The 19,894-nt window shown below is 61.0% G+C and overlaps 2 protein-coding genes and 1 long non-coding RNA gene across 14 annotated transcripts in view; 2 read left to right on the top strand and 1 right to left on the bottom strand.

Moving 5' to 3' along the window:
• Positions 1-1,347, bottom strand: part of RSPH14 (radial spoke head 14 homolog) — a 47,046-nt gene extending 45,699 nt beyond the window's left edge. Inside the window, exon 1 of one of the 2 annotated variants that reach the window (XM_020907358.2) lies at positions 1,241-1,347. The gene's annotated coding sequence lies outside the window, so the exon portion shown is untranslated. The remainder of the gene's footprint in view (positions 1-1,240) is intronic. The other variant, XM_020907359.2, reaches the window with a different exon arrangement.
• LOC139037855 (uncharacterized) lies at positions 530-3,838 on the top strand. The gene is made up of 3 exons (XR_011490809.1): positions 530-1,043; positions 2,062-2,176; positions 2,904-3,838. It is a non-coding gene; the product is annotated as an uncharacterized lncRNA (long non-coding RNA).
• A 74-nt stretch (positions 3,839-3,912) lies between these two features.
• RAB36 (RAB36, member RAS oncogene family) lies at positions 3,913-18,481 on the top strand. 11 transcript variants are annotated; one of them, XR_011490805.1, is made up of 12 exons: positions 3,922-4,689; positions 5,357-5,438; positions 9,276-9,367; positions 9,866-9,931; positions 10,360-10,461; positions 11,033-11,097; positions 12,408-12,463; positions 13,082-13,159; positions 13,418-13,508; positions 14,960-15,119; positions 15,350-17,213; positions 17,963-18,481. XR_011490805.1 is itself a non-coding variant. In XM_070475692.1 (11 exons), exons 2-11 carry the CDS (start codon positions 5,370-5,372, stop codon positions 15,891-15,893), a joined length of 1,323 nt encoding a protein of 440 aa, XP_070331793.1. In that variant the 5' UTR covers positions 3,922-4,689; positions 5,357-5,369; the 3' UTR covers positions 15,894-18,481. The 11 variants fall into 11 exon arrangements, 8 of the variants coding, with proteins under 8 accessions (XP_070331798.1, XP_070331796.1, XP_070331794.1 ...); XR_011490804.1 differs by having other exon boundaries at positions 17,819-18,481; XR_011490803.1 differs by having other exon boundaries at positions 17,721-18,481.
• The last annotated feature ends 1,413 nt before the right edge of the window (positions 18,482-19,894 follow it).

Raw genomic sequence — 19,894 nt, 5'->3', positions numbered from 1 at the left:
TTTTTTAACTTCCATTTTACAGATGAGCAAACTGAGACCAGGAGCAGTGGAGTTGGTTCAAGGTCACAGCGACGGTGACTGGCAGCCCAGACCACAAACGCCAGAGTTCTCCCGATTACTGTATAGACTGGGCCGCAGGACAAAGGCATTGAAAAAAGCAAACTGGTGGGGGGGTGGGTGGGGGCAGTGGATGAACTGGGAGATTGGGACTGATGTATATGCACCACTATGTATAAAACATAACTAATGAGGACTTCAGCACAGGGAAGTTTACTCAATACTCTGAAATGACCTATATGAGAAAAGAATCTAAAAAAAGTGGGTACGTGTGTAACTGATTCACTTTGCAGAAACGAGTACAGCGTTGCAAATCGAGTATGCTCCAATGAAAATGAATTTAAAAAAAGAAAAAGACAAACTAAGACAAACAAGCACACACTGATAGAACAGCTCCATTTAGAGCTTATCTTGTGCCAGCAATACCTAATATGCAACTCAGCTACCCCAGGAGGAGGCAGGGAGTTCTATGACCCGGGAGAAAATTGAGGTTTCAGGACAAGGAGCCTTGGAGGTCATGAGTTAGGCTAGGAGCCAATGTTCTAACCCAGGTCTGGGACATTCACCCATCAGGGACCCACAGTCGGATGCCTCCAGCACATCCGCAGAGAAGGAATCAAGGTTGAAGTGTGATTTACTTTTTATTACACACACACTTGGAACAACTGTAAGCAGTGTGGCTGAGTAGTTAAAAATGGGCTCCAGACCCAAGCCAATGGATGGCCCTTAACAAGCAGCTCGAAAGGGAGACGATAATGTCCTCCACCCCAACCCCACCACCACCCCCCGACCAGAGCTGGCACACTCCCCGAGAACGGAGCACAGCTCGCCGGGGCGCGGGATGCTCTGGCTGCCCTTACTATGCTGCTGATGGCGGTCGTGACTGCGTTTCGTTGGCAGTGATAAGCCCCAGCCTAACCCTAACCCTGTGCGAATCCACTCCACTAAGAGAGGTGGTGAACTGGACCCTCGATTCCGGGCAGCAGGTAATTAAGGAAGGAGGCGAGGAGGTGGGGATGGAAGAGGAGGTGGGACCGGGCCATTTGGGATCGGGGCTCCCCGGGCAGGAAACGCTGGGCGCCTGCCGCCTCCTAAGGGGCACGGGCCCTGTTGATCGGTCCTGGGGGAGTGAGTCTGGGGGAGCCCCTGTCCCCGGGGCCCCAGGCTGCGGCCGCCGGCTCACCTGCCTCAGCGCGTGAGTTTCTGTAGCACTCGCCCGTTGCCAGGCAACCCGGTTGCCAGGCGACCCAGGGCTGCGTCCGCCAGGCAGCTTTCCGCACAGCCGGGCGCCCACCGCGCAGGCGCGAACAGCCCCAGGCCAGGGCCGGCTGTTCAGTCGGGTTGGTGTTTTCAGGGGTTACTGGGCGGGGAGCAGTGGCGGGCTCAGCTTTGCTCGTAGTGCAGAAAGGAAGGCAAGAGATTGTGTGCGCCTTTCTCTGTACTGGGCACTTGGCACGCCTTTAATTCTCAGCGTAAGCCTGGGAGGTGTTACACTCTCTTATTTTACGGACAAGCATCTCAAAGAGGTTCAGCAGCTTTCCCCGAATCACAAAGTCCTGATCCCAGGACTGCTTAGCCCTAGCCTCGGCTCCTTCCTCGGCAAGCTGACTGGCTCCTGAGGACGCAGGTCGGACCCTGCAGTGGGTTCCACGCACTGCTGGCCGGAGCAGTTATTCTTGAAAGCGAGCCAGACTGAGCCGTCGCCTCCACCAAGCCCTCCCAGGGCTCCCCGCTGGTCTCAGGACAGAGTCCAGGCTCTGCCACTGGAGGCCCTGGGTGATGGCCTCCTGCACCCATGCTGGAGTCTGACTCCCCCAAATGCTAACTCTTTCCTGCAGCTGGGCTGCTAGTGACGCTAGCCACCTCTTGGTCCTTCAGGGCCCAGCTCAGCGTACCCTTCCCCAGGAAGCCCAGCGTCTCCCCAAATTAGCAAGTGATCCTAGAGCTCAGTTACCCCAGTGTGTGCTTCCGTCTTCTGATTCTCTGCTTACCTGTTTCCCCCAGCAGACTTCCCTGAGGCTGGAGCCCTCATCGGGCCAGGTTCCATCCCCCTGCTCCACAGCACAGCCCCCATCCGGCCCCAGCCCCACCAGTTCCAGGAATATATCAGGAGGTTTCAGTAAGTGTAGAAGGGCATGGCTAATGGGTTTGAGTCAAGCTTCATAATCAGAGTACTTCCACCATCTTGTGTGATCCTCACAAAAAACCCTTGACGTATTATTGTCCATTTTACAGTGGGGTAAACTGAGACACAGGGGGAAGCTAAGCAACCCAGGGAAGTTCACCCAAGGCCTGGGCCCTTAGCAGTGAAACCCACTGACAAAGGCAGCAAGCGTCCACCTCCAGCACATTCAGCTCTGAAACGAAGGTAATTGGCCTCGATCTGTGTGCCATGGAGACCCACCCCTGCTGCTGTCTTTCCAAGGACCAAGTCGTGAAGGTCTCTAACCCAGAGCATCCAAGCTTCTTTATGAAGGTGGTGTGGAGGAGAGCCCTAGGCTGGGAGTTGGGAGATTTGGGTTCCAGGTCTAATTCTGACTCTCTAGGCAAATCTTTGGAACATGTGAGCCTTCGTTTCCCTGTGAAATCAGGGAGCTGAATCAAGTAGGTTCTCAAAGCTGGGAACTCTACATCTCTCAGGGCTCAGTTACAGAGTCTCTTTGTAAAAACCATCCTTCCATTTTCTGTTTTTCAATCTCCTTTTTCTTATCTTTGTAAACATACACATGACATTCTATGTATCATATATGTTCACTTGTGAGACAAAAAATATAATAAGTGCCTGTGAATTCACCATGAGAACATCATCAGTGCCCTCATTCCCTTCTTTGTCCTTCTCTCCGAAGCTACCTTCTCATTTCTGTGATTAGCATCTCACAAACGCCTCTGGAGGCCATCGAGCCCCGCCTGTCTCTCTGCAAACAGAAACTAGCTCACAGAAGCTCCGTGACTCAGGTCAGCCTTTACACAGCCATTAATTATGGAAATTAATTTTGTAGCATGAGCTCTAGAAGCCAGCCTATGATATTCAGGCATCATTAGGTTCAGAACTGTGCAGATGAAGGTCAGGAAATGGGAGGTGGTGTCCGTCCCTTGTCACTGCAGGGCAATCAGATGCAGTCCCACAGCGGGAGTCCTGCCTTAGCCATGATTACAGAGAGGAGGACGTGTCTGGGAAAGGCACGAGGCACCCTGAAATCCAGGGCTGACCCAAAAGGGCCCAGATGGAGGCTGCTATTGTACTCTCTGAGTTCCAAATTTTTCTCTTCATTTGAGTTATTTACCAAATAGATGATATGTGCACATAAAGTATCTGTATGACCCACTGGAGTCTTTCCAGCGATCCACTAAACTGATACAAGGAAATACAGTTTATCTGCCTTTTAATGTAATGGCAGCACACTTCAAACAGTGTTCTCCACCTTCCTTTCTTAAGTGCAATATTCAGTTCACTCTTGTAACATTCACTGCATGCTGCTTACGTGCAGGCATTTTGCCGAAGCAGTCAGCTGAGAGGCTGAACCCCTGCTCTCACTGCGCTCAATGGAGGGAGACAGACAGTCCGCACGAACCGCAAGTTACATAATCTGTTAGAATATAGGAAGTGCCTGGGAGAAATAGAGCAGAAGAAGGGGCTGGAAGGATGTAGCTTTTGTAAATAGGGTGTCTCATCTAGAGGTGACATCTGAGCAACGTGGCTGTCTGGGGACAGGGCATTCCAGGCCTAGGAGACAGGCAGAGCAAGCATCCCTGGTGCCTGGTGTGTTGGAGGAACAGCAAGGAGGCCAATGGAGTGTGTGGGGGGTGGGGGTGGGGAGGCGGGAAGCAGTAGGGGGCGAGCTAAGAGAAGAAATGGGGCAAATCACGTGGGGCCTCTTGGGCTACTGGAAAGACTTTATTACTCGGAGGGCGAGGAGGAGGCATTGGAGGGTTTGCAGCCGAGGACTGACATGATCTGATCTGTGTTCTTAACCAGGGGTCCCTGGGGACTGCTGAACTGGGAAGAGGGTAGGAGCGAGGATGGAAGGTGGGGAGGCCAGTTAAGGGGAGAGGAGACGATGATGGTTGGGACCATCGTGGGCTCAGTGAAAGTGAGACGGAGAGAGAAGATTCTGGTCAATTTTTCAGGGTAGAACCTACAGGATTTACTGATAGATCAAACATGAGATGTAATGAGAAGGAGTCGAGGGATCTCATACCAGATATAAAGCAAAGCACACAAATATTTAGATAACCAGGAAAAAATCATATCTGACATATTAAGAAAATAAACACTTGATCTCCTCCCTACCACGGTGACGTCAGGAAGTCAGGAGCGCAAGTCTCTCCACGGTCAGCCCCGCCCAGGCCCACCCCTGGCCGCCCTGACCCCGCCCATCAGCGCCCCCCACCCTCCCCCCCGCCGCCCTCGTTGCCTTGATGGTCGCCGCTCTGGATCGGCGTCCCGGAGTCTCCCGCGAGGCTTTGGTTGCTATGGTGATCGCGGCGCAGGGCACCGGGGAGGGACTATTTTGGCTGTAAGCCCCGCCCCCAGCGTCCGGGATTCGCCTGAAGCAGGCCGGGCCGGCGTGGTGCTCGTTACCATGGTGATCGCGGACTAGGCAGCGCCAGGAGCTGTGTCAGCGGCCGCAGGTCAGTCAGACTCCCCTTGGGTGTCACCCTCGCCAGCCCGCGTGGTACCCTCCCACCGCACGATCTGAACTCGGCCAGGGCCCCCGGGCCTCCTCATTTCCTGACCGCCCACCCCGGACCCCAAGGGCTGGTCTGGAGACGGAAGTTCCGATGCGGAGGACTACAGGCCTCGGTCGAGGACACTCAGTGGGGAGGGCGCGGATCGGGAGGAGGAGACGCGGGCCGTGGATATCGGCGGGAGGGGCCCAGCGCCGGGTTGGGTGCTCCTGGGAAAGGGTTGTGCGCTGAATGCTACGGCTCGGCGCAGCCAGAGCCTTCATCCCTTAGAGGCCAGGAGCGGGGGCTCCTCCCCACTCTACCTCCTGGCCAGGACTGTGGGTCCCTGCGCTGCCGCAGTCACTCAGAGCCCAGCGCTGAGCTCAGGGAGGGGCCACTCCTGGCGGGACACCTGGCGGGAGACCCAGGGCTCCAGCTCTCCCAGGCCGGGCCGCAGGCCTGTCTCCCCTGCCCCCAGCACACACTGCCTGCAGATTGGGGAGATGGCCCCTGACATTCCTGACACAGAAGGAGGCTTGGACTGTTTTCAAAGCTACAGCCATGTTCAGCATCAACTCTGGGGAATCCCCAGGGACTCCCTAACCCTCTTTTCCCCCTGTTGGGGGCACAGGATTCCTGGAAGGATGAGGCCCTCCCTGACACCTTTGGGGCCCTCTGTGAGCCGGGACCGTGTCATCACCAGCTTCCCTAAGGTAGGGAGACCTTAGGCCAGCCCTTGATGTGTGCACTGCTCCAGGGACAGCATGCCCGCACCCAACTTTCCCCACCTCGCTCACCACCAGAAACAAGGCAGGTCAATCGGGGAGGTCAGTCCCTCGCTGATAGACCCTAGGGACTCAGCAGACTTCTTGAGAAGCTTGGCATTGACTTACCCAAGGTGGGCCGGCAGGTGAAAGGTGACCCTAGAAGGCAGTGTGCTGTGGAGGTGAAGGGCACAGACCTTGCAGTCAGACAGTGGTGTGAGCCCTGCGTGTGATTAAGCTGTGTGACCCTGGGCAAGTCACTCAACCTCTTGGACCTGCTGCTCCACAAGGACAGGTCTGCTCATGTTGGATGCCTGGTTCATGGTCAGCGGGAGCTCCCTCGCCCAGGTTGTGGTTGCTGCTTTTCTCAGTATAATTATTACATTATCAGGGCTTCCCTGGTGGTCCAGTAGTTAAGAATTCACCTTCCAATGCAGGGGACACAGGCGTGATCCCTGCTCCGGGAACTAAGATCCCACATGCCTTGGGGCAACTAAGCCCAGTGGAGCCACAGTGATCCTGCCTGCAACTGAGACCCAACCCAGCCAAAGATCAATCAATATTTTAAAATTATTATTACATTATCGAACACTACCTCCAGTTTCCTGAGATTAAATCGAAGGTTCTCACCCCTTACCCTTCTGTCCCTACTGAAAACTCACAGCTATATTAAAATCCATCCTTAATCACAGCAGGGGACACAAATCCATACAACCTGAAGCGGGTGGGAGGACCAGTGTCTCCCAGCCCTGCAGAGGCGCCACCTGCCCTCTGCTCGCCGCCGCTCAGGGCCAGGTTCTGCAGCAGTTTGTAACACAGGTCAGACACACCATGATGTCCTCGAGAGGGGGCCACTTAGCTGCTTCCTGACACAGGCGCAGGAGAAACGAGCACTTCTCGGGCTGATGCATGATGATGAGGGCCAAAGTAAGTGCTTGAGCACCAGATTTGAGAAAAGGCGAGGAAGAGAAGACACGCTCGTGTTTGCTTCTACAAGCCGAGTACCTGGAAGCATGCTTGAGATCCTGCAGGTCACCGCCCTGTGTGCGGGAGAAATCCTCCCTTTTGAGTCTTGAAATCTGTGCTCAGGCCAGTGGGGGAAGGAGGGCAGACTGGGTGTTTGGGGTCTGCAGTGTCTGCCTCCCCCTCTCCTGCCTCCTCCCAGCTCGCACAGAGAAAGCCTTGGTGCCTCTGACTGGTGGCTGGTCCCCACAGGACTTTCCATCTCATCAGAGGCCCAGTAACTGCTTCCCTTGTCAGTAGTGACTGGGGATGAAGGGGTTGAAGAGCTGAAGGAAGGGAGGGGTGACTGGCACAGGTCTCATGGGATGAAGGACCTCAATTACAGAGTGTGACAGCAAGGCTGAGAGGTAGGGAGGGCTGCCTGCCTGAGGTCACACAGCTGTGCGTGGGGGAGCCCAGACTTCACCCGATCATGGCTGACTCCAAGCTCTGACTGTCTCCCACCCTGGGAGGCCGCCTGGGGCACCCCTGTTCCCACAGAAGGTGGGATTCTCTGCTATATGCTTGTGGCCAGGTTTATCCTGCACCCCAGGGGCCACAGCACTTCAGGCCTGAGCAGTGTGCAGTCAGGCTGGCCAGTCCTTCCTTCATCCCACATGTGCCGTCTCCCTGCGTGCAGGGCCCACCAGCCTTCTTTAGCACACTTCTTTAATCTGCATCCCAAGTGTGTGCTCAGTCGCTCAGTCGTCTCTAACTTTATGCGGCCCCATGGACTGTAGCCTGCCAGGCTCCTCCATCCATGTAATTTTCCAGGCAAGAATACTGGAGTGGGTTGCCATTTCCTATTCCAGAGGATCTTTCCGATCCAGGGATCAAACCTGCATCTCCTGCCTGGGCAGGTGTATTTTTTAGCACTGAGCCATCTAGGAAGCCCATGTCATGCATTAACCTACTATATATCAACGGGATATAGAATTAATATTGCCTATCAGAAAGTTTTACCACTGTTTAAAAAAAAAAAAAAAAACCTGAAAGTGATTTTTCAGCTGTACGTTTTCTTGAAAAGAAGAAATTCCTATCTTTTACTCAGGACAACATGAAAAGTACATTTGAAAAAGTTTTTCTCTTAGGAGGAATCTGGGATCCACTGCATCGTTCTTATTTTGTTCTTTTCCCCTCTTCTTTCTGTCCCCAACATTTCTACCATTTTCCTCTTGGCCGGCACCAGGCTCTGTCCTTCCATTGGCTTATTACCATCACCGGCTGAACTACATTTTTTGTGTCGGGTTTTGGCTGCCTTTCTTGCTGCCGCGCTGCACGGCCAGATTCCTTATTGCTTTTGGATTAGTGGTGGGCCCTCTCTCCTGACGCCGTGTCTTGGTCGCGCCGCACCCCCCCCCCCCCACCCCGCTTCCCCCGCGACTTGATGCCGACACGGAGAGAAGCGGACAGAAAAGCTGCCAGCCTTCCGGAGAAGAGGGCCCACCCACCTCCGCGTGGCCGTGGCCCTGGGCTGAGCGCTTGCCTGAGCTGCTCGCTTGCCCCTGCAGCCCGCAGACCAAGAGGCGCTGTGAGAGTGCCCCCACCTCACAGGTGAGGACATGGGCTCCATGAAGCCCCGCATCCGCCCTCTGCAAAGCTCCTTCACTTTCCTCGCTGCCCTGGTGCGGCCACACGGGGCCGAGAGGGCAGGTGGGCCAGGGCAGAGAGCCGAGGGCCACGGGCCACGGAGGGAGGTGGCTGGGGACGCAGCGGAGCACAACTGCGGAACCCATCGAGATTCCGCCCACGTCCCGGCCGCGCCCCCCCCGCAGCCTCGGCCAATCGGACCGCAAAGCACAGCCGCCGTCTGCAGCGAGGCTCCGCCCAGGCCCCGGCCACGCCTCACACTCAGCCTCGGCCAATCTGACCGCAAAACCGAATGGTCACGTTCCGTTCGTTTGGGCTTCGCTTGGGGCTCAGCGGGTAAACAATCTGCCTGCAATGCGGGAGACCCGGCTTCGACTCCTGGGTCGGGAAGATCTCCCGGAGAAAGGGAATGGCTATTCTTGCCTGGAGGATTCCACGGACAGAGGGGCCTGGGAGACTCCACAGGCCACGGGGTTAGCAAAGGGTCGGAGACGACTGAGCGACTGTCACTTTGTTTCACTTTCCGTTTGTTTAATATGACTTTGTTTTTCAGCCTATAGAACAAACGTGCATTCCCCGAGTGTCAGGGCGTCTTTGCTGAGCACCCAGTATGCATGTGCCAGGCCGGCTCTGCGCTGGCGGCTTTACAAACACGACCTCATTCACGCCCCCAAGTCTTGGAGGGTTTCCAGATGTAGAAATTGAAGTTCAGAGACGTGAGCCAACTGCCCAGGGTCACACAGCGCCTGAGGGTCCGTGCTCCTGGGCCACTATTTGGTCCTGCCTTCTGAAAAACGTGGATGACCCAAGTGCTTTTAAGGATGTTTTCCATGCACGAATAGGCATATTTTTTAAAAAATGAAAACAGCATCAGAGATTCGTAGTAGAAAGTGTAGGAGGGTCTTGGTGCTAAAAGGGTCCTTACAGCCCACCCCTCGTCTCACCGGAGGGGACAGAGGTGTGACATGCCCACAGCAGTGACACAGCTCCCCTCCCCCGACAAGACCCAGCTCTCTGGGTCCCTGCCTGGGTTCCCTGGCATGTCAGAGCCCTGGAGCCTCGTGAGGTGCTGACAAGGACGGCCGTGACGGAGGCTTGGGAGGGGACGGAGGGGACCCTGGGAAGTAAGCCACCAGCTCCTGCCCGGAAGCTCCGCGGGGGGACATGCCCGCCTGTCCGTCTGTCTGTCTGCAGTGGTACACGCCCGCCGCCTGCCTGCAGCTCCGGGAGCACTTCCACGGGCAGGTCAGCGCCGCCTGCCAGCGCGGGAACACAGGGACCGTAGGGTGAGCGCTGTCTCCGCGGGGGAGGCTGGGGAGAGCTCAGCGCACGCCTGAGTGTGTGGAGGCAGACGCGGGCCTCGGACAGCAGACCCCCAGGGACCACTGGGCCGGTCATCCCGCCTCACCTGATGCAGGAACATCTCTGCCCCTGGGGAGGCTGGTGCCTGAGGTCTGAGCGCGGCCGTTCCCTCGGGCTTCAGCCTTAGTGTCGGGGCCCCGGGGCCGCCTCTGAGTCCCCACCTCGCCTACCCCTCAGCCTTCTGTGGTGCACATTTCTGATTCTCACGACTGGGACATGGGCCTGGTGGGGTCAGGGGTAGGGAGGCCCCAGAACAAAGGCCGGCCCTCCGCCCTTCCCCTGGGCCAGTGAGGGGGGCACGCCGCAGAGTGTCTCACGGGTGGCCTGTCCCCGTTTTGAGTGAGGACTGCAGGGGAGAAGGGGCCCGTGTGTGTGAGGATGCCCTCGTGACCACACCTGTGAGATCACACCATGCCCCTCAGGCTCAGACTCTCCAAGGTGGTGGTGGTCGGCGATCTCTACGTGGGCAAGACCTGCCTCATCCACAGGTGCGCGGCCAGCCACCCCCTCCCGGCACCGCTGTTGGGCCTGCCTGGGAGGCCCAGTCCCAGGTCACAGCAGAGACCGTGTGGCCGCTGGGAGGGGGTGCAGGAAATTGGGGAGACGGCAGGCGTGCAGAGAGTGCGGCCTCCCGGGAGCCTGGCGATGGTCAGGCGGTCCCCGGGGCCCTGTGTTCCACAGCCCCACCGCCCTCCCTGCCGGCGGGCACGGGGCCTCTCCCCATCCTGACCCCTACTTGTGGCCTCCAGCTGTGGCAGCCTCTGCCCATGGAGCTCTCACTGGCGGCTCCATCTGCCTGTGGCCTGTCCCCATGGCCCATCTCCATGGCCATCGTCACCTGGTCTCCCCGTGCGGGCAGACTTCCCGTGGCCTGCCGCCTCCACACGTGGCCTCTGACAGCTTCTGGGTTCCACAGGTTCTGCAAGAATGTCTTCAACCATGACTACAAGGCCACCATTGGGGTGGACTTTGAGATCGAGCGCTTTGAGGTCGCTGGGACCCCCTTCAGCCTCCAGATGTAAGTCGCTGGCGGCTGCCTGCGAGTCTCCCAGTGGTCGTGGGTGGGCTTCGTGGAGACCCCAGGGAAGGCCCCAGCAAGGGAGCAGGAGGCCTTGGCCAGCTGTGTGAGGCTGGGTTCCCCGCTTCTACAGAACCAGGCCCTAGGCACGCCCACACCCCCTACCCCATGCACCTCGTGTCCCTCTGTGATCCCGTGCACCAGGCCAGGCATGGCTTCTGGCAAGTAACTTCAGGCCTCTGAGCCGCTGTTCACGCCTGGAAAACGGGGCCAAAACTGGTCCCTGCCTGCGAGGCTCTAGCGGAGGTCATGTAGCCCCCAGGCCTTCCTGGGGCTGGACATTCCCCCACCCCTGCTCCGTCTGTCTTCTCCCTGCCCCACGGAGGGCGCACCCTAGGAAGGGATCCAGAGCAGGTGGGGGCTGGCAACAGGCACTTCCCAATGCCCATGCTGCTGGGAAGGGCTCTGGGTCTCCCACCGGGGGTCCGCACGAGCCTGCTGGTTGAGACCCCACAAGCATAGCTAAACGGGCCGCCTCTCGGTCTCCCTGCCTCTTTTGGCCACGGCACAGCTGGGACACGGCAGGGCAGGAGAAGTTCAAGTGCATCGCATCCGCCTACTACCGGGGTGCCCAGGGTGAGTGGCTGGCAGGGCCTCAACCACGTCCAGCTGGGGGATCCCCGTGAATTCCCCGCCGGGCTTGCCGTGAGAAGCCGGGTCCTCTGAGAGCCGCTGAGGAAGCATGGGGCGGGGGCGGTCCTGGCCTTCCAGCCGGGCCTGGGCGGGCCTCCCCCGCCACATGCTCTAGGGGACCTTGGGGTGGCGCGTGCTCCCTGAAGGTCTCAGCCCCAGTTTCAGCTCAGAAAGATGCTCAGGGTGAGGACTGTTTGGGCGGAGACCCCGCAGAGAAGAGTGGAGTCGGCTCAAGGGCAGGGGCCGAGGCTTGGCCGGAGGGGAGAAGAGGAGGTGCCCACCCCCCCACACACACACACACCGTGGAGGCCAGTGGGGCTCCTTGCCCACTGCCTCCATGCTGAGGGCACCCCAGCACGGGCAGGCCTCCCGGGCAGCAGGCGGTGGCAACATAGTCCCCTCCCGAGACCAGGAAGACGAGGGAGAGGGGTTCCTGTGGGAGGTGGGGGCCCGGGGTCGCAGGCGTCCCGACCAGACTCAGGCGATGAGGCACAGCTGCATCCATGCCGTGCTGCTGTCGGAAGTCGCATTTTCACCGAGGCTGGAGAAGAGCAAAACCAGGGAGCCGTGCTTTGGAATAATAACTCTGCCACGTCCACTGTGGCCTCTTCTCGGGGTCGGGGGCTGGTGTGCGCCCCCCGCCCCCGGGGACGAAGCCCGGCAGGCAGCCGCCCGGCCTCGGTCACCACCACGGCCCGCGTCCTGCCCTCCTGGAATGATCTCGATCTCCGTGCGTGGCCACCCAGGGCACGTGGGAGCAGGCAGGGCAGTGACGGAGGAGCCGAGGGGCAGGGAGCTCATCACCAGGCGTCCCCCCGTCCCCGAGCCTGCCTCTCTGCCACGGGCCCCTGACGCCGCTTGTTGCTCATCGGCCGTTCTGCCCCAGCTGCCAGTGGTGGGAAGTCGGGCCAAGAGCTTTCCCACCGCTGCTCCAGCTTAATCCCCTGGGCCACCCTGAGCGCCCGAGGTGGCCGTGGCCGGTCCCCACTGGGTCATGGCCGGGGAGGTGGCTTGACCTCTCAGCGGTCCAGGCTTCCCTTGTGCGCCCCGCACCCGTCGAGGCAGAGAAAATCTGGGGCAGGGGGCTCACCTTGCCTCCCTGGACCCCACTGTGGCCGGGCTGCTGGGTCCCCATGTCACGGGTCCAGGGCTGCGTGCCTGAGGGGCCCCCCGGAACAGTTCTGTGGGAGGGAGGCCTCTTGTCACACCGTCTTTGCCTCCCCGTCACTCACCAGCTTCCCCCCTGTGCGCAGTGATCATCACAGCCTTTGACCTCACCGACGTGCAGACCCTGGAGCACGCCAGGCAAGTCCAGGCTCGGCAGCCCCCGTGGGCTCCCCAAACCTGAGCCACGAGCTGGAGCCCAACGGTGCGTGCAAGAGACCAGGCAGGCCGGCCAGCACTAGCTGCCCATGGGCCAGTGACGGTGCAGCTGCCATTCTATCCCTCAAGATACGCAGCCACCGCAGAAGGCAGGGCCGGCCAGCCCCTCGGCCAGTGCAGAGCGGCCCACGTTGACTGCAGGGTTCAGCTTGAGAGCCTTCCCAGTTTGGGGGGGAAGGGCCTGGGGTCCTCACCGCTCCTGGGCCCCAGGCGTGGGACACACCTGGGCAGAGATCTGGGCGAGAGCCAGGGGTCATTGGCTGACGGGCCGGAGTCCCCCGCCCCTGACTTTGGTTTGGGGCGTTCACAGCTGCGTCTGCAGCCCTGTGAGGGGAGCCGGGCTGGTCACTCCTGTGGGTGGTGGCGCGGGATGGACCCAGGGTGCGGGACGCCATGGGGCTCACTGACTCCCTGCTGCTCCTGCGTCCCCACCCTCGGGCGGTGCAGTCCACTTCCCCTGCCCCCGGCCCTGGGGGCCCCGGGCTCCCTCGTCTGCTCAGTGTGGGGTGGGTCCATCCCAGCCTGTCGCCCGCCTTCCAGGCAGTGGCTGGAGGACGCGCTGAGGGAGAACGAGCCGGGCGCCTGCTTTCTGTTCCTCGTGGGCACCAAGAAGGACCTGCTGGTGAGCGGAGCCAGGCGAGCCAGGCAGCCTCGGGGCACTCTGAGCAGAGGGTGACCCCCAGGGCCTAGGCGGGACCTCTCGATCCCCGGTCCCCGTCCAGTAGGGGAGGGACGCTAGAGCTCAGACCTGCCCGGAACCACCGGGCTCACCTCCAGGCGGGTGCCCAGCCTGGGAGTCACCGCGGGAGGCCGGAGTCGGGGGGGTGGGGTGGGGGGGGTGGGGGGGGCGGGGTTGGATCAGCAGGGCCGCTTCCCCCAGTCAGGGGCCGCGTGCGAGCAGGCGGAGGCAGAGGCCGTGCGCCTGGCCAACGAGATGCAGGCTGAATACTGGTCCGTGTCAGCCAAGACCGGTGAGTGGGCGCGGGGCTGCCGCGGAGGCGTGGCGATCGGGGTGGGGGTTCCGGCCGGTGGATGGGCGGAGTGGCACACCCTTGTTCCCCGGTTGAGACCCCTACTCCTGCTCGTGGGGACAGGTCCCTGCGGGGTCCCGGCCCGTATCTCAGGGAGGCAGGGGCAGCCTCACCTGGAACCACAGCGTTGTCCCGCCCCTACCCGATGCGGGTGGGAGGTCCCGCCTGAAGGCGTAGCAAGCACTGTCTCAACCAATTGCCGCTGAGCGCCTGCAGGCCCGGCACTGCCCGAGGTACAGAGGATTGGGCCACGCCCCCAACCCCCACCCCCAGCTGTCATCCACACCCCTCCCGGTTTCTGCCCGGGCCTCACTGGTTCCCCGGAAGGAGCTGATCTCACCCACGGCACCGCTTACCGCAGCCTTCAACATCTCTGAGCCTCAGCATTCTCACCTGGGAAGTGGGGTGATGCCGTCAGTCTTGTATTTTTAATGCAAAACACGCTTTTTATGATAAAAGACATAGGATGCACTGAGGAAAAACGAGCGAACGCACAGAAGCAAAGAACAGACTCTGCAAACAGGTTGTTGGGATGGAATGAAACAACTCGCAATGCCTGGCGCACCGCAGGTGCCAAGGCTGTGGGGACTCAGGGATTATACCTCGGAGTCCTTACCCCAGGAGAGGGGCCACTGTGGACGCTGCCCGGGGTGCAGGTGGAAGCACCACCTCCTCCGGCTCGGCACAAAGTGGTGGCCGTGCCCAGTTCTCTCTGCCCCTTCCTGAGGGCACCCCCAAGTCTGTGAGAACCCACCTTCTTATTGGAATAACAGCCCATTCCCAGAGAGCTCCTTATGGAGCAAGCAGGTCCGCCTTGTGCGGTTGTATAGGTTGTTAACTGCACAAATGCAGTGTGCGTGTCGGGGGCTGCACCTGGCCCTGTGCCCCAATGGGTGGCCTTGTCCTCCTGGAGGAGGAGGCACAAAAGGCTCCACCTGGGGGCCAGGGGATCTAATCCTCTTGGCTGCCCACTGGGCAGATGCAAAACGGTGACAAGAAAGAAGGCCCACCTGTGATCTCCGCACAGCCCAGCACCTGGCCTGCAGGCGCTCAGCTGTGATTGACTGAAACAGTGCATGCTAAGTCGCTTCAGGCATGTCTGGCGCTTTGCGACCCCATGGACTGCAGCCCACCAGGCTCCTCTGTCCATGAGATTTTCCAGACAAGAATACTAGAGTATGTTGCCATGCCCCTCCTCCAGGGGATCTTCCCAACCCAGGGATTGAACCTGTGACTCAAGTCTCTGCACTGGCAGGCGTGTTCTTTACCACTAGTGCCACGTGGAAACCAAGGCTCAGAGGTTATCAGGAGTGGCCAGGCTGGGAGTCTGTCCCCTGCCCAGAGAGGGGAGCGTCCGCCTCCTGCCCCACCGACTCCCCTGCCCCCAACAGGGCGCCTGCAGGCGGGGGTCATGACTGTCCATGCCCACAGGGGAGAACGTGAAGGCATTTTTCAGCCGTGTGGCCGCCCTGGCCTTCGAGCGCTCAGTACTGCAGGACTTGGAGCGGAGGAGCAGCGCCCCGCTGCAGGTCGGCGGCGGGGACCTCATCCGTACGTGCAGGGCCCCCGGGCCGGGGAGGGGCTCGCGCCCGACATCTGCATCCACCACCCTCTGCTGGGGCTCGACTGTCCGCCCGGCTTGTCTGGGCCCCTCTCCCCTCCTGCTGACCTCCGGCTGCAGTGCCCCCCCACCAACCGGCCACCTGCCGGCCAGCTCAGACACCCTCCCCCATCAGCTCAGGTGCCCGCTCGGCGCCAGGTGACTTCTCCCCTTGCTGCAGGGATGGAGGGACGCCCACCCAAGACCCCGGACAGCAGGAGGCCCTCCAGCCCGAGTTGCTGTTAGCCAGGCCTGCGGCAGAGGCCTCCCTGCCCTCCACGAGGCGTGCCGGTGGTGTGTCCGTTACATGGAGGGGGAGGCGGGGCGCCCACCACGCTGAGCCCCAGGGACCCCCCTCCCCCAGCTGCCTCCTCTGCATAGCGAGGCGGGAGCCAGGGGAGGCCCCCACTGCCGCCCGGGGCCCCGGCCTGGAAGGCCAGTCGCACCTACAATGTTGCCCGTCAGCCCTGGCTGCGGAGGCTCAGGACTGCAGGCATAGCACCTGCCCCCTGGGTCCCAGACCCCGGGCATGGTCGGGGCTCCCCGGCCCCCTCCCCAGCCCCCCTGGTCGGCCCCGGAGTCCCCCTCATCTCAGGGGCCCCGGCGGGTGGGACTCTCTCTTCTGGCCCCGGCTGTTCTGTCAGCAGGGCTGGGCCTCGGAGCCCCGGCCCTGCGGTCCACCGTCCCTCTGCCATGGGCTTGCGGGTCCCCTCTCGGGCCGCTGAGGGGCCCCCTCTGGCTCCGCTGTGACCCGTGGCATCCTGCGCCCCGGGTCAGGGGCCGAGATGGGCAGGATGGGCCACGCACACTCCCGGCCCGGCTGTGCCCCGCCCCCACCCCGTGACTCGCTGCGGCATCCGCTGCTCATGGCACTGCCCCCCCCCACACACTGGCAGCTGTCACCCGGACTCTGCTGGGCCGGTGCCCACCCCCGGCCCCTCTCTCCCACTGGCCTGTGAAGGCCCCCGAGGACCCTGATGATGGCTGCAGATGTCTCCAGCCCCTGCAGGCAGGCTCCCCGTCTCCACGGCCCTCCTGATCCCCGGAACAGGCGGGTGCCCCCAGCCTCCCCTCCCCAGCTCCCACCCAGAGTTCCCGGCCCGCTCCAGGCCCTCGTGGGGCTCCTCCACAGGGCCTACCGAGCCCCCCACCTCACGGCCACAGGCAGGTGGCACGTGTGGCCGCCGTCCTCGTGGACTGTGAGCGTTCCCTGGGCAGCCAATGGTCAGCGGCCCGGGGACACCGCGTCTTCTGTCCGCTCCGCCTTCTCCATGTCTTCAGCTCTCCTTTTGGTAGATGGAGGGTCCTCCTTTGCATAAAGCACTCGGCAGGAACCGCAGAGGAGCCTTTGTGAGACGGAGCGGTACCGGGCTCAGCCTCCAGGGAGGCGCCCCCGTGGCCCGACGTAAGCAGCGCAGGCCTCCTGCTGTGAAACCCGCGCGCCCTCTCCCCAGCCGCCCACCGGGCGGCCTTCTTCCTCCCAGGCTGGGCGAGCCTGTGTCCCTTCAGGCCTGCAGATCTGACTTCCTGCAGTGGGGCCAGAGTCTGTGCATGCCGTCTGGCCCTGGGACAGTCGGCTTTTCGCTTCTTTTCACTGAGGCGTCGGTCCTCACAGCGGCAGCTTTCCACGCTCGGGATTCCCCGCAGGGACCTCGCTGGGCCTCCGCGGGCTGGCCCACCAGACCCAGCCTTGGGGCTGTGCCAGGCCTGGGTTTGGGGCACGCGAGAGACAGTGTCAGGGTGGGTGAGTGTGCTCAGGTGGGCTGGCACCCTCCCGGCTCCCTCCCCGCCTCCGGGGCCGTGTCCGGCTCTCACTGGCCCCCGAGCCAGGACCGCCATCTTGTGCGCACCCAGCCCTCCAGGCGGCCCGCCGGGAAACTCCCTTCCTGTGGCCCCCGTGTGCATGTGAGCACTTCAGAGGCATCTCCAGGAAGCGGGCCTCGGATGCCTCCAGAGCCCCTCCAGCCTGGCGATGGGACGCGGGCCCCTCCCGAAGGGCCGCAGGCTCCTGAGGGCCTTGACGCCTGAGGTCACCTGAGATGGAGGTGAGGGGACGTGGTGATGGGCGGGGGCCCGCTCCGCTCACAGCCACACAGATAGAAACCTGAGCGGGACTGGGGGGGTGCGGGGGGACAGGCGTTCCTGGCCTGTGAGCTGCAGAGGGTGCTCTGGACCCAGGAGGCCCGGGGCAGATACACGAGCGGGTGTGGGGAGTGGGAGCTTTCAGAAGCAGCCGCAGCTCAGAGAGGACCCTCATCCTCTGAGTCTTCTGTTTTCCCGGAGACGGGGCAGGGGAGCTGGGGGCCCCGAGATGACACGTCACTTGCCCAGCAGCCCCGTGCTCCTCTGCCATCTGCCGCGGCCTCCCCGTCACTCCCCAGGTGTCAGGCCGATGGGGAGTAGCGTGTGGTCCCGCGGCCTCCTTCCAGGCCTCTACCCCCTCATCCAGACACTCCCTCCCCCGCATTCCGGGCCCCCCCTGCCCCCCCTCCCCGCCACCTGTCTGAGCCTGCACCCCCAGGAGGGAGCAAGGCGGGGCCTCCCGTCCACAGGCCGCTGTTCACAGGCCCCTCCTGCAGCCCCTGGTCTCCAGCAGAAGGGAGGCACCCCTCCACCCCCGCCTGAGGGTGCCCTGGGTCTCTGACCACAGGAAGCCACCGCCCGCACTGTGTCGCCGTGTCGCCGGCTGGGCCTTCAGGAACCAGCCCATCTTGTCTGGGCCCCTGCACCCTCTGTGAGGCTGGAAACGCAGCCGAGGCGCTCAGAGGGATCTGTACTCCCACCCCCACTGCAGGGCCTCATCAATAATTGATTCTGCAGAAGGCAGGGGAGTTCCAGCCAAGAGGGAAGGAAGGGTCCACGGCTCACTCACGCGGAGCCCGGGGCCAGCGAAACCCTGCAGAGACCCCACTCCCCTCTGTGGGCCAGGGCTGGGGGCCTGCAGGAGGTGCCCCGCCAGGCGCCCCCCAGCACAGCACCACGGGCAGGGCTACAGGACAGCTGTATCGATCGCCCCCGCTTTCCGATCTTGCCTGCAGCTCCCTGGGGCTGAAGGATGATGGATGACAGCTGGGGGGTCATGTGGCCACATCCCTGCCTGAAGGGAGCCCTCCTCTGGCCCCCAAAGCTGGGGGGATGCAGGCGCGCACAGAGCAGGGAAGCAGCAAAACACAGCCCCTCACTGCTGTGTGAGGCCATCAGCAGTCACTCCCCACACCGCCCAGCCCCCGTCCCCAGGCGACCACCAGCCTACTTTCTGTTTCCATAGATTTGGTCTGATCTGGACATTTCACGTAAACGGAGTCATACAATATGTGGTCTGTTTTGCCTGGTTTCTTTCACTTGGCATAATGCTTTCAAGGTTCGTGGATATTCAGCATGCATTGGTACTGCATTTTCTTTGATGGTCAAATAATATTCCAGCGTCATATTCCCTTGACTGATGGGATGGTTTCCATCGCCGGGGTCTGAGGCGTCAGAAGTTCTGCATTCTGTCCAGCAGAGGGGGCTGTTGGGTCCCAGTGGTTCATTGCCGCAAAGGGACCAGGTAGCCTTTAGGGGAGACGGCAATGGCACCCCACTCCAGTGCTCTTGCCTGGAGAATCCCGTGGACGGAGGAGCCTGGTGGGCTGCGGTCCATGGGGTCGCTAAGAGTCGGACACGGCTGAGCAACTTCACTTTCACTTTTCAGTCTCATGCATTGGAGAAGGAAATGGCAACCCACTCCAGTGTTCCTGCCTGGAGAATCCCAGGGACGGCGGAGCCTGGTGGGCTGCCGTCTAAGGGGTCGCACAGAGTCGGACACGGCTGAAGCGACTTAGCAGCAGCAGCCTTTGGGGAGGGGCCTGTCTGAACCTGGTCCTGGGTTCAAGAACCCCTAGGGCTGCTGCTGAGGGTACATGAGGGTGTGCGTGTGTGTGTTTGTGTGTGTGTGTGTGAGAGAGAGAAAGAGATTTTGAAATGAATTATAGAGCCTCATCCCGGAAAATGATGGAAGTGGAAAGGGGGAAATAGCACCGACAATCCCATTTTCCTGTCCCATTTTAGTTTTTAGATGGAAAAAAAAAATCTGTCGGGAGTGATGGAAATGTTTGTTAACTGATGGTGGTGATGGTTTTTGTGAGTGAAACCCCAGTTCTGACCTCCTGCAGGCCATGTCAGCCTGGCCCCAACCCAGCTGTTCTTCAAACACACCCGGACCTCTGAACTCTCCCCGTCTTTGCCTGTCCATCCCCATCTCCAGAACCAGCTCAGGCGTCATACCCGTAGGCCAGCCTTCCCCAGACCTCTGCGTCCTCTTGGACGTCCACTCACACAGCCCATGTACCTCTGCCGCGGCCTGGCTCTGCCCGCCTCACCCCTTCCTTCCTCCTGCATGCTCACCACCGCCTCTTTCCCGCGGGGACAGGACTGACTGAGCATCTATTATGTCGTAAGCACTGAGGGTTCACTTGGTAACAAGACAGACAGATCTCTGTCCTTGGAAGTTTAGATCTAGTTGGGAACAGACATGGGGTGGGGATCACAGAGCGTTAATGGAAATGGATCCCACGTTCCTCCTCCGCCCTCCCTTCCTCTGGAGGGAGAGATGATAAGAAAGCTCATCGGGGAAGGAGCAGAGACCCAGGGCGGGGGTGCTTCCAGGGAAGACTATGGGGAGGGGAGGAATGTCCTTGGTGCCAGAAGCAGCTGTCCCACGGGGAGATAGCCACTATCTTGCAGTGTC

Source organism: Odocoileus virginianus, chromosome 12 (assembly GCF_023699985.2).
Source record: "Odocoileus virginianus isolate 20LAN1187 ecotype Illinois chromosome 12, Ovbor_1.2, whole genome shotgun sequence".
Classification (NCBI taxonomy): Eukaryota; Metazoa; Chordata; class Mammalia; order Artiodactyla; family Cervidae; genus Odocoileus; species Odocoileus virginianus.
This window is presented reverse-complemented; position numbering and strand designations above follow the sequence as displayed.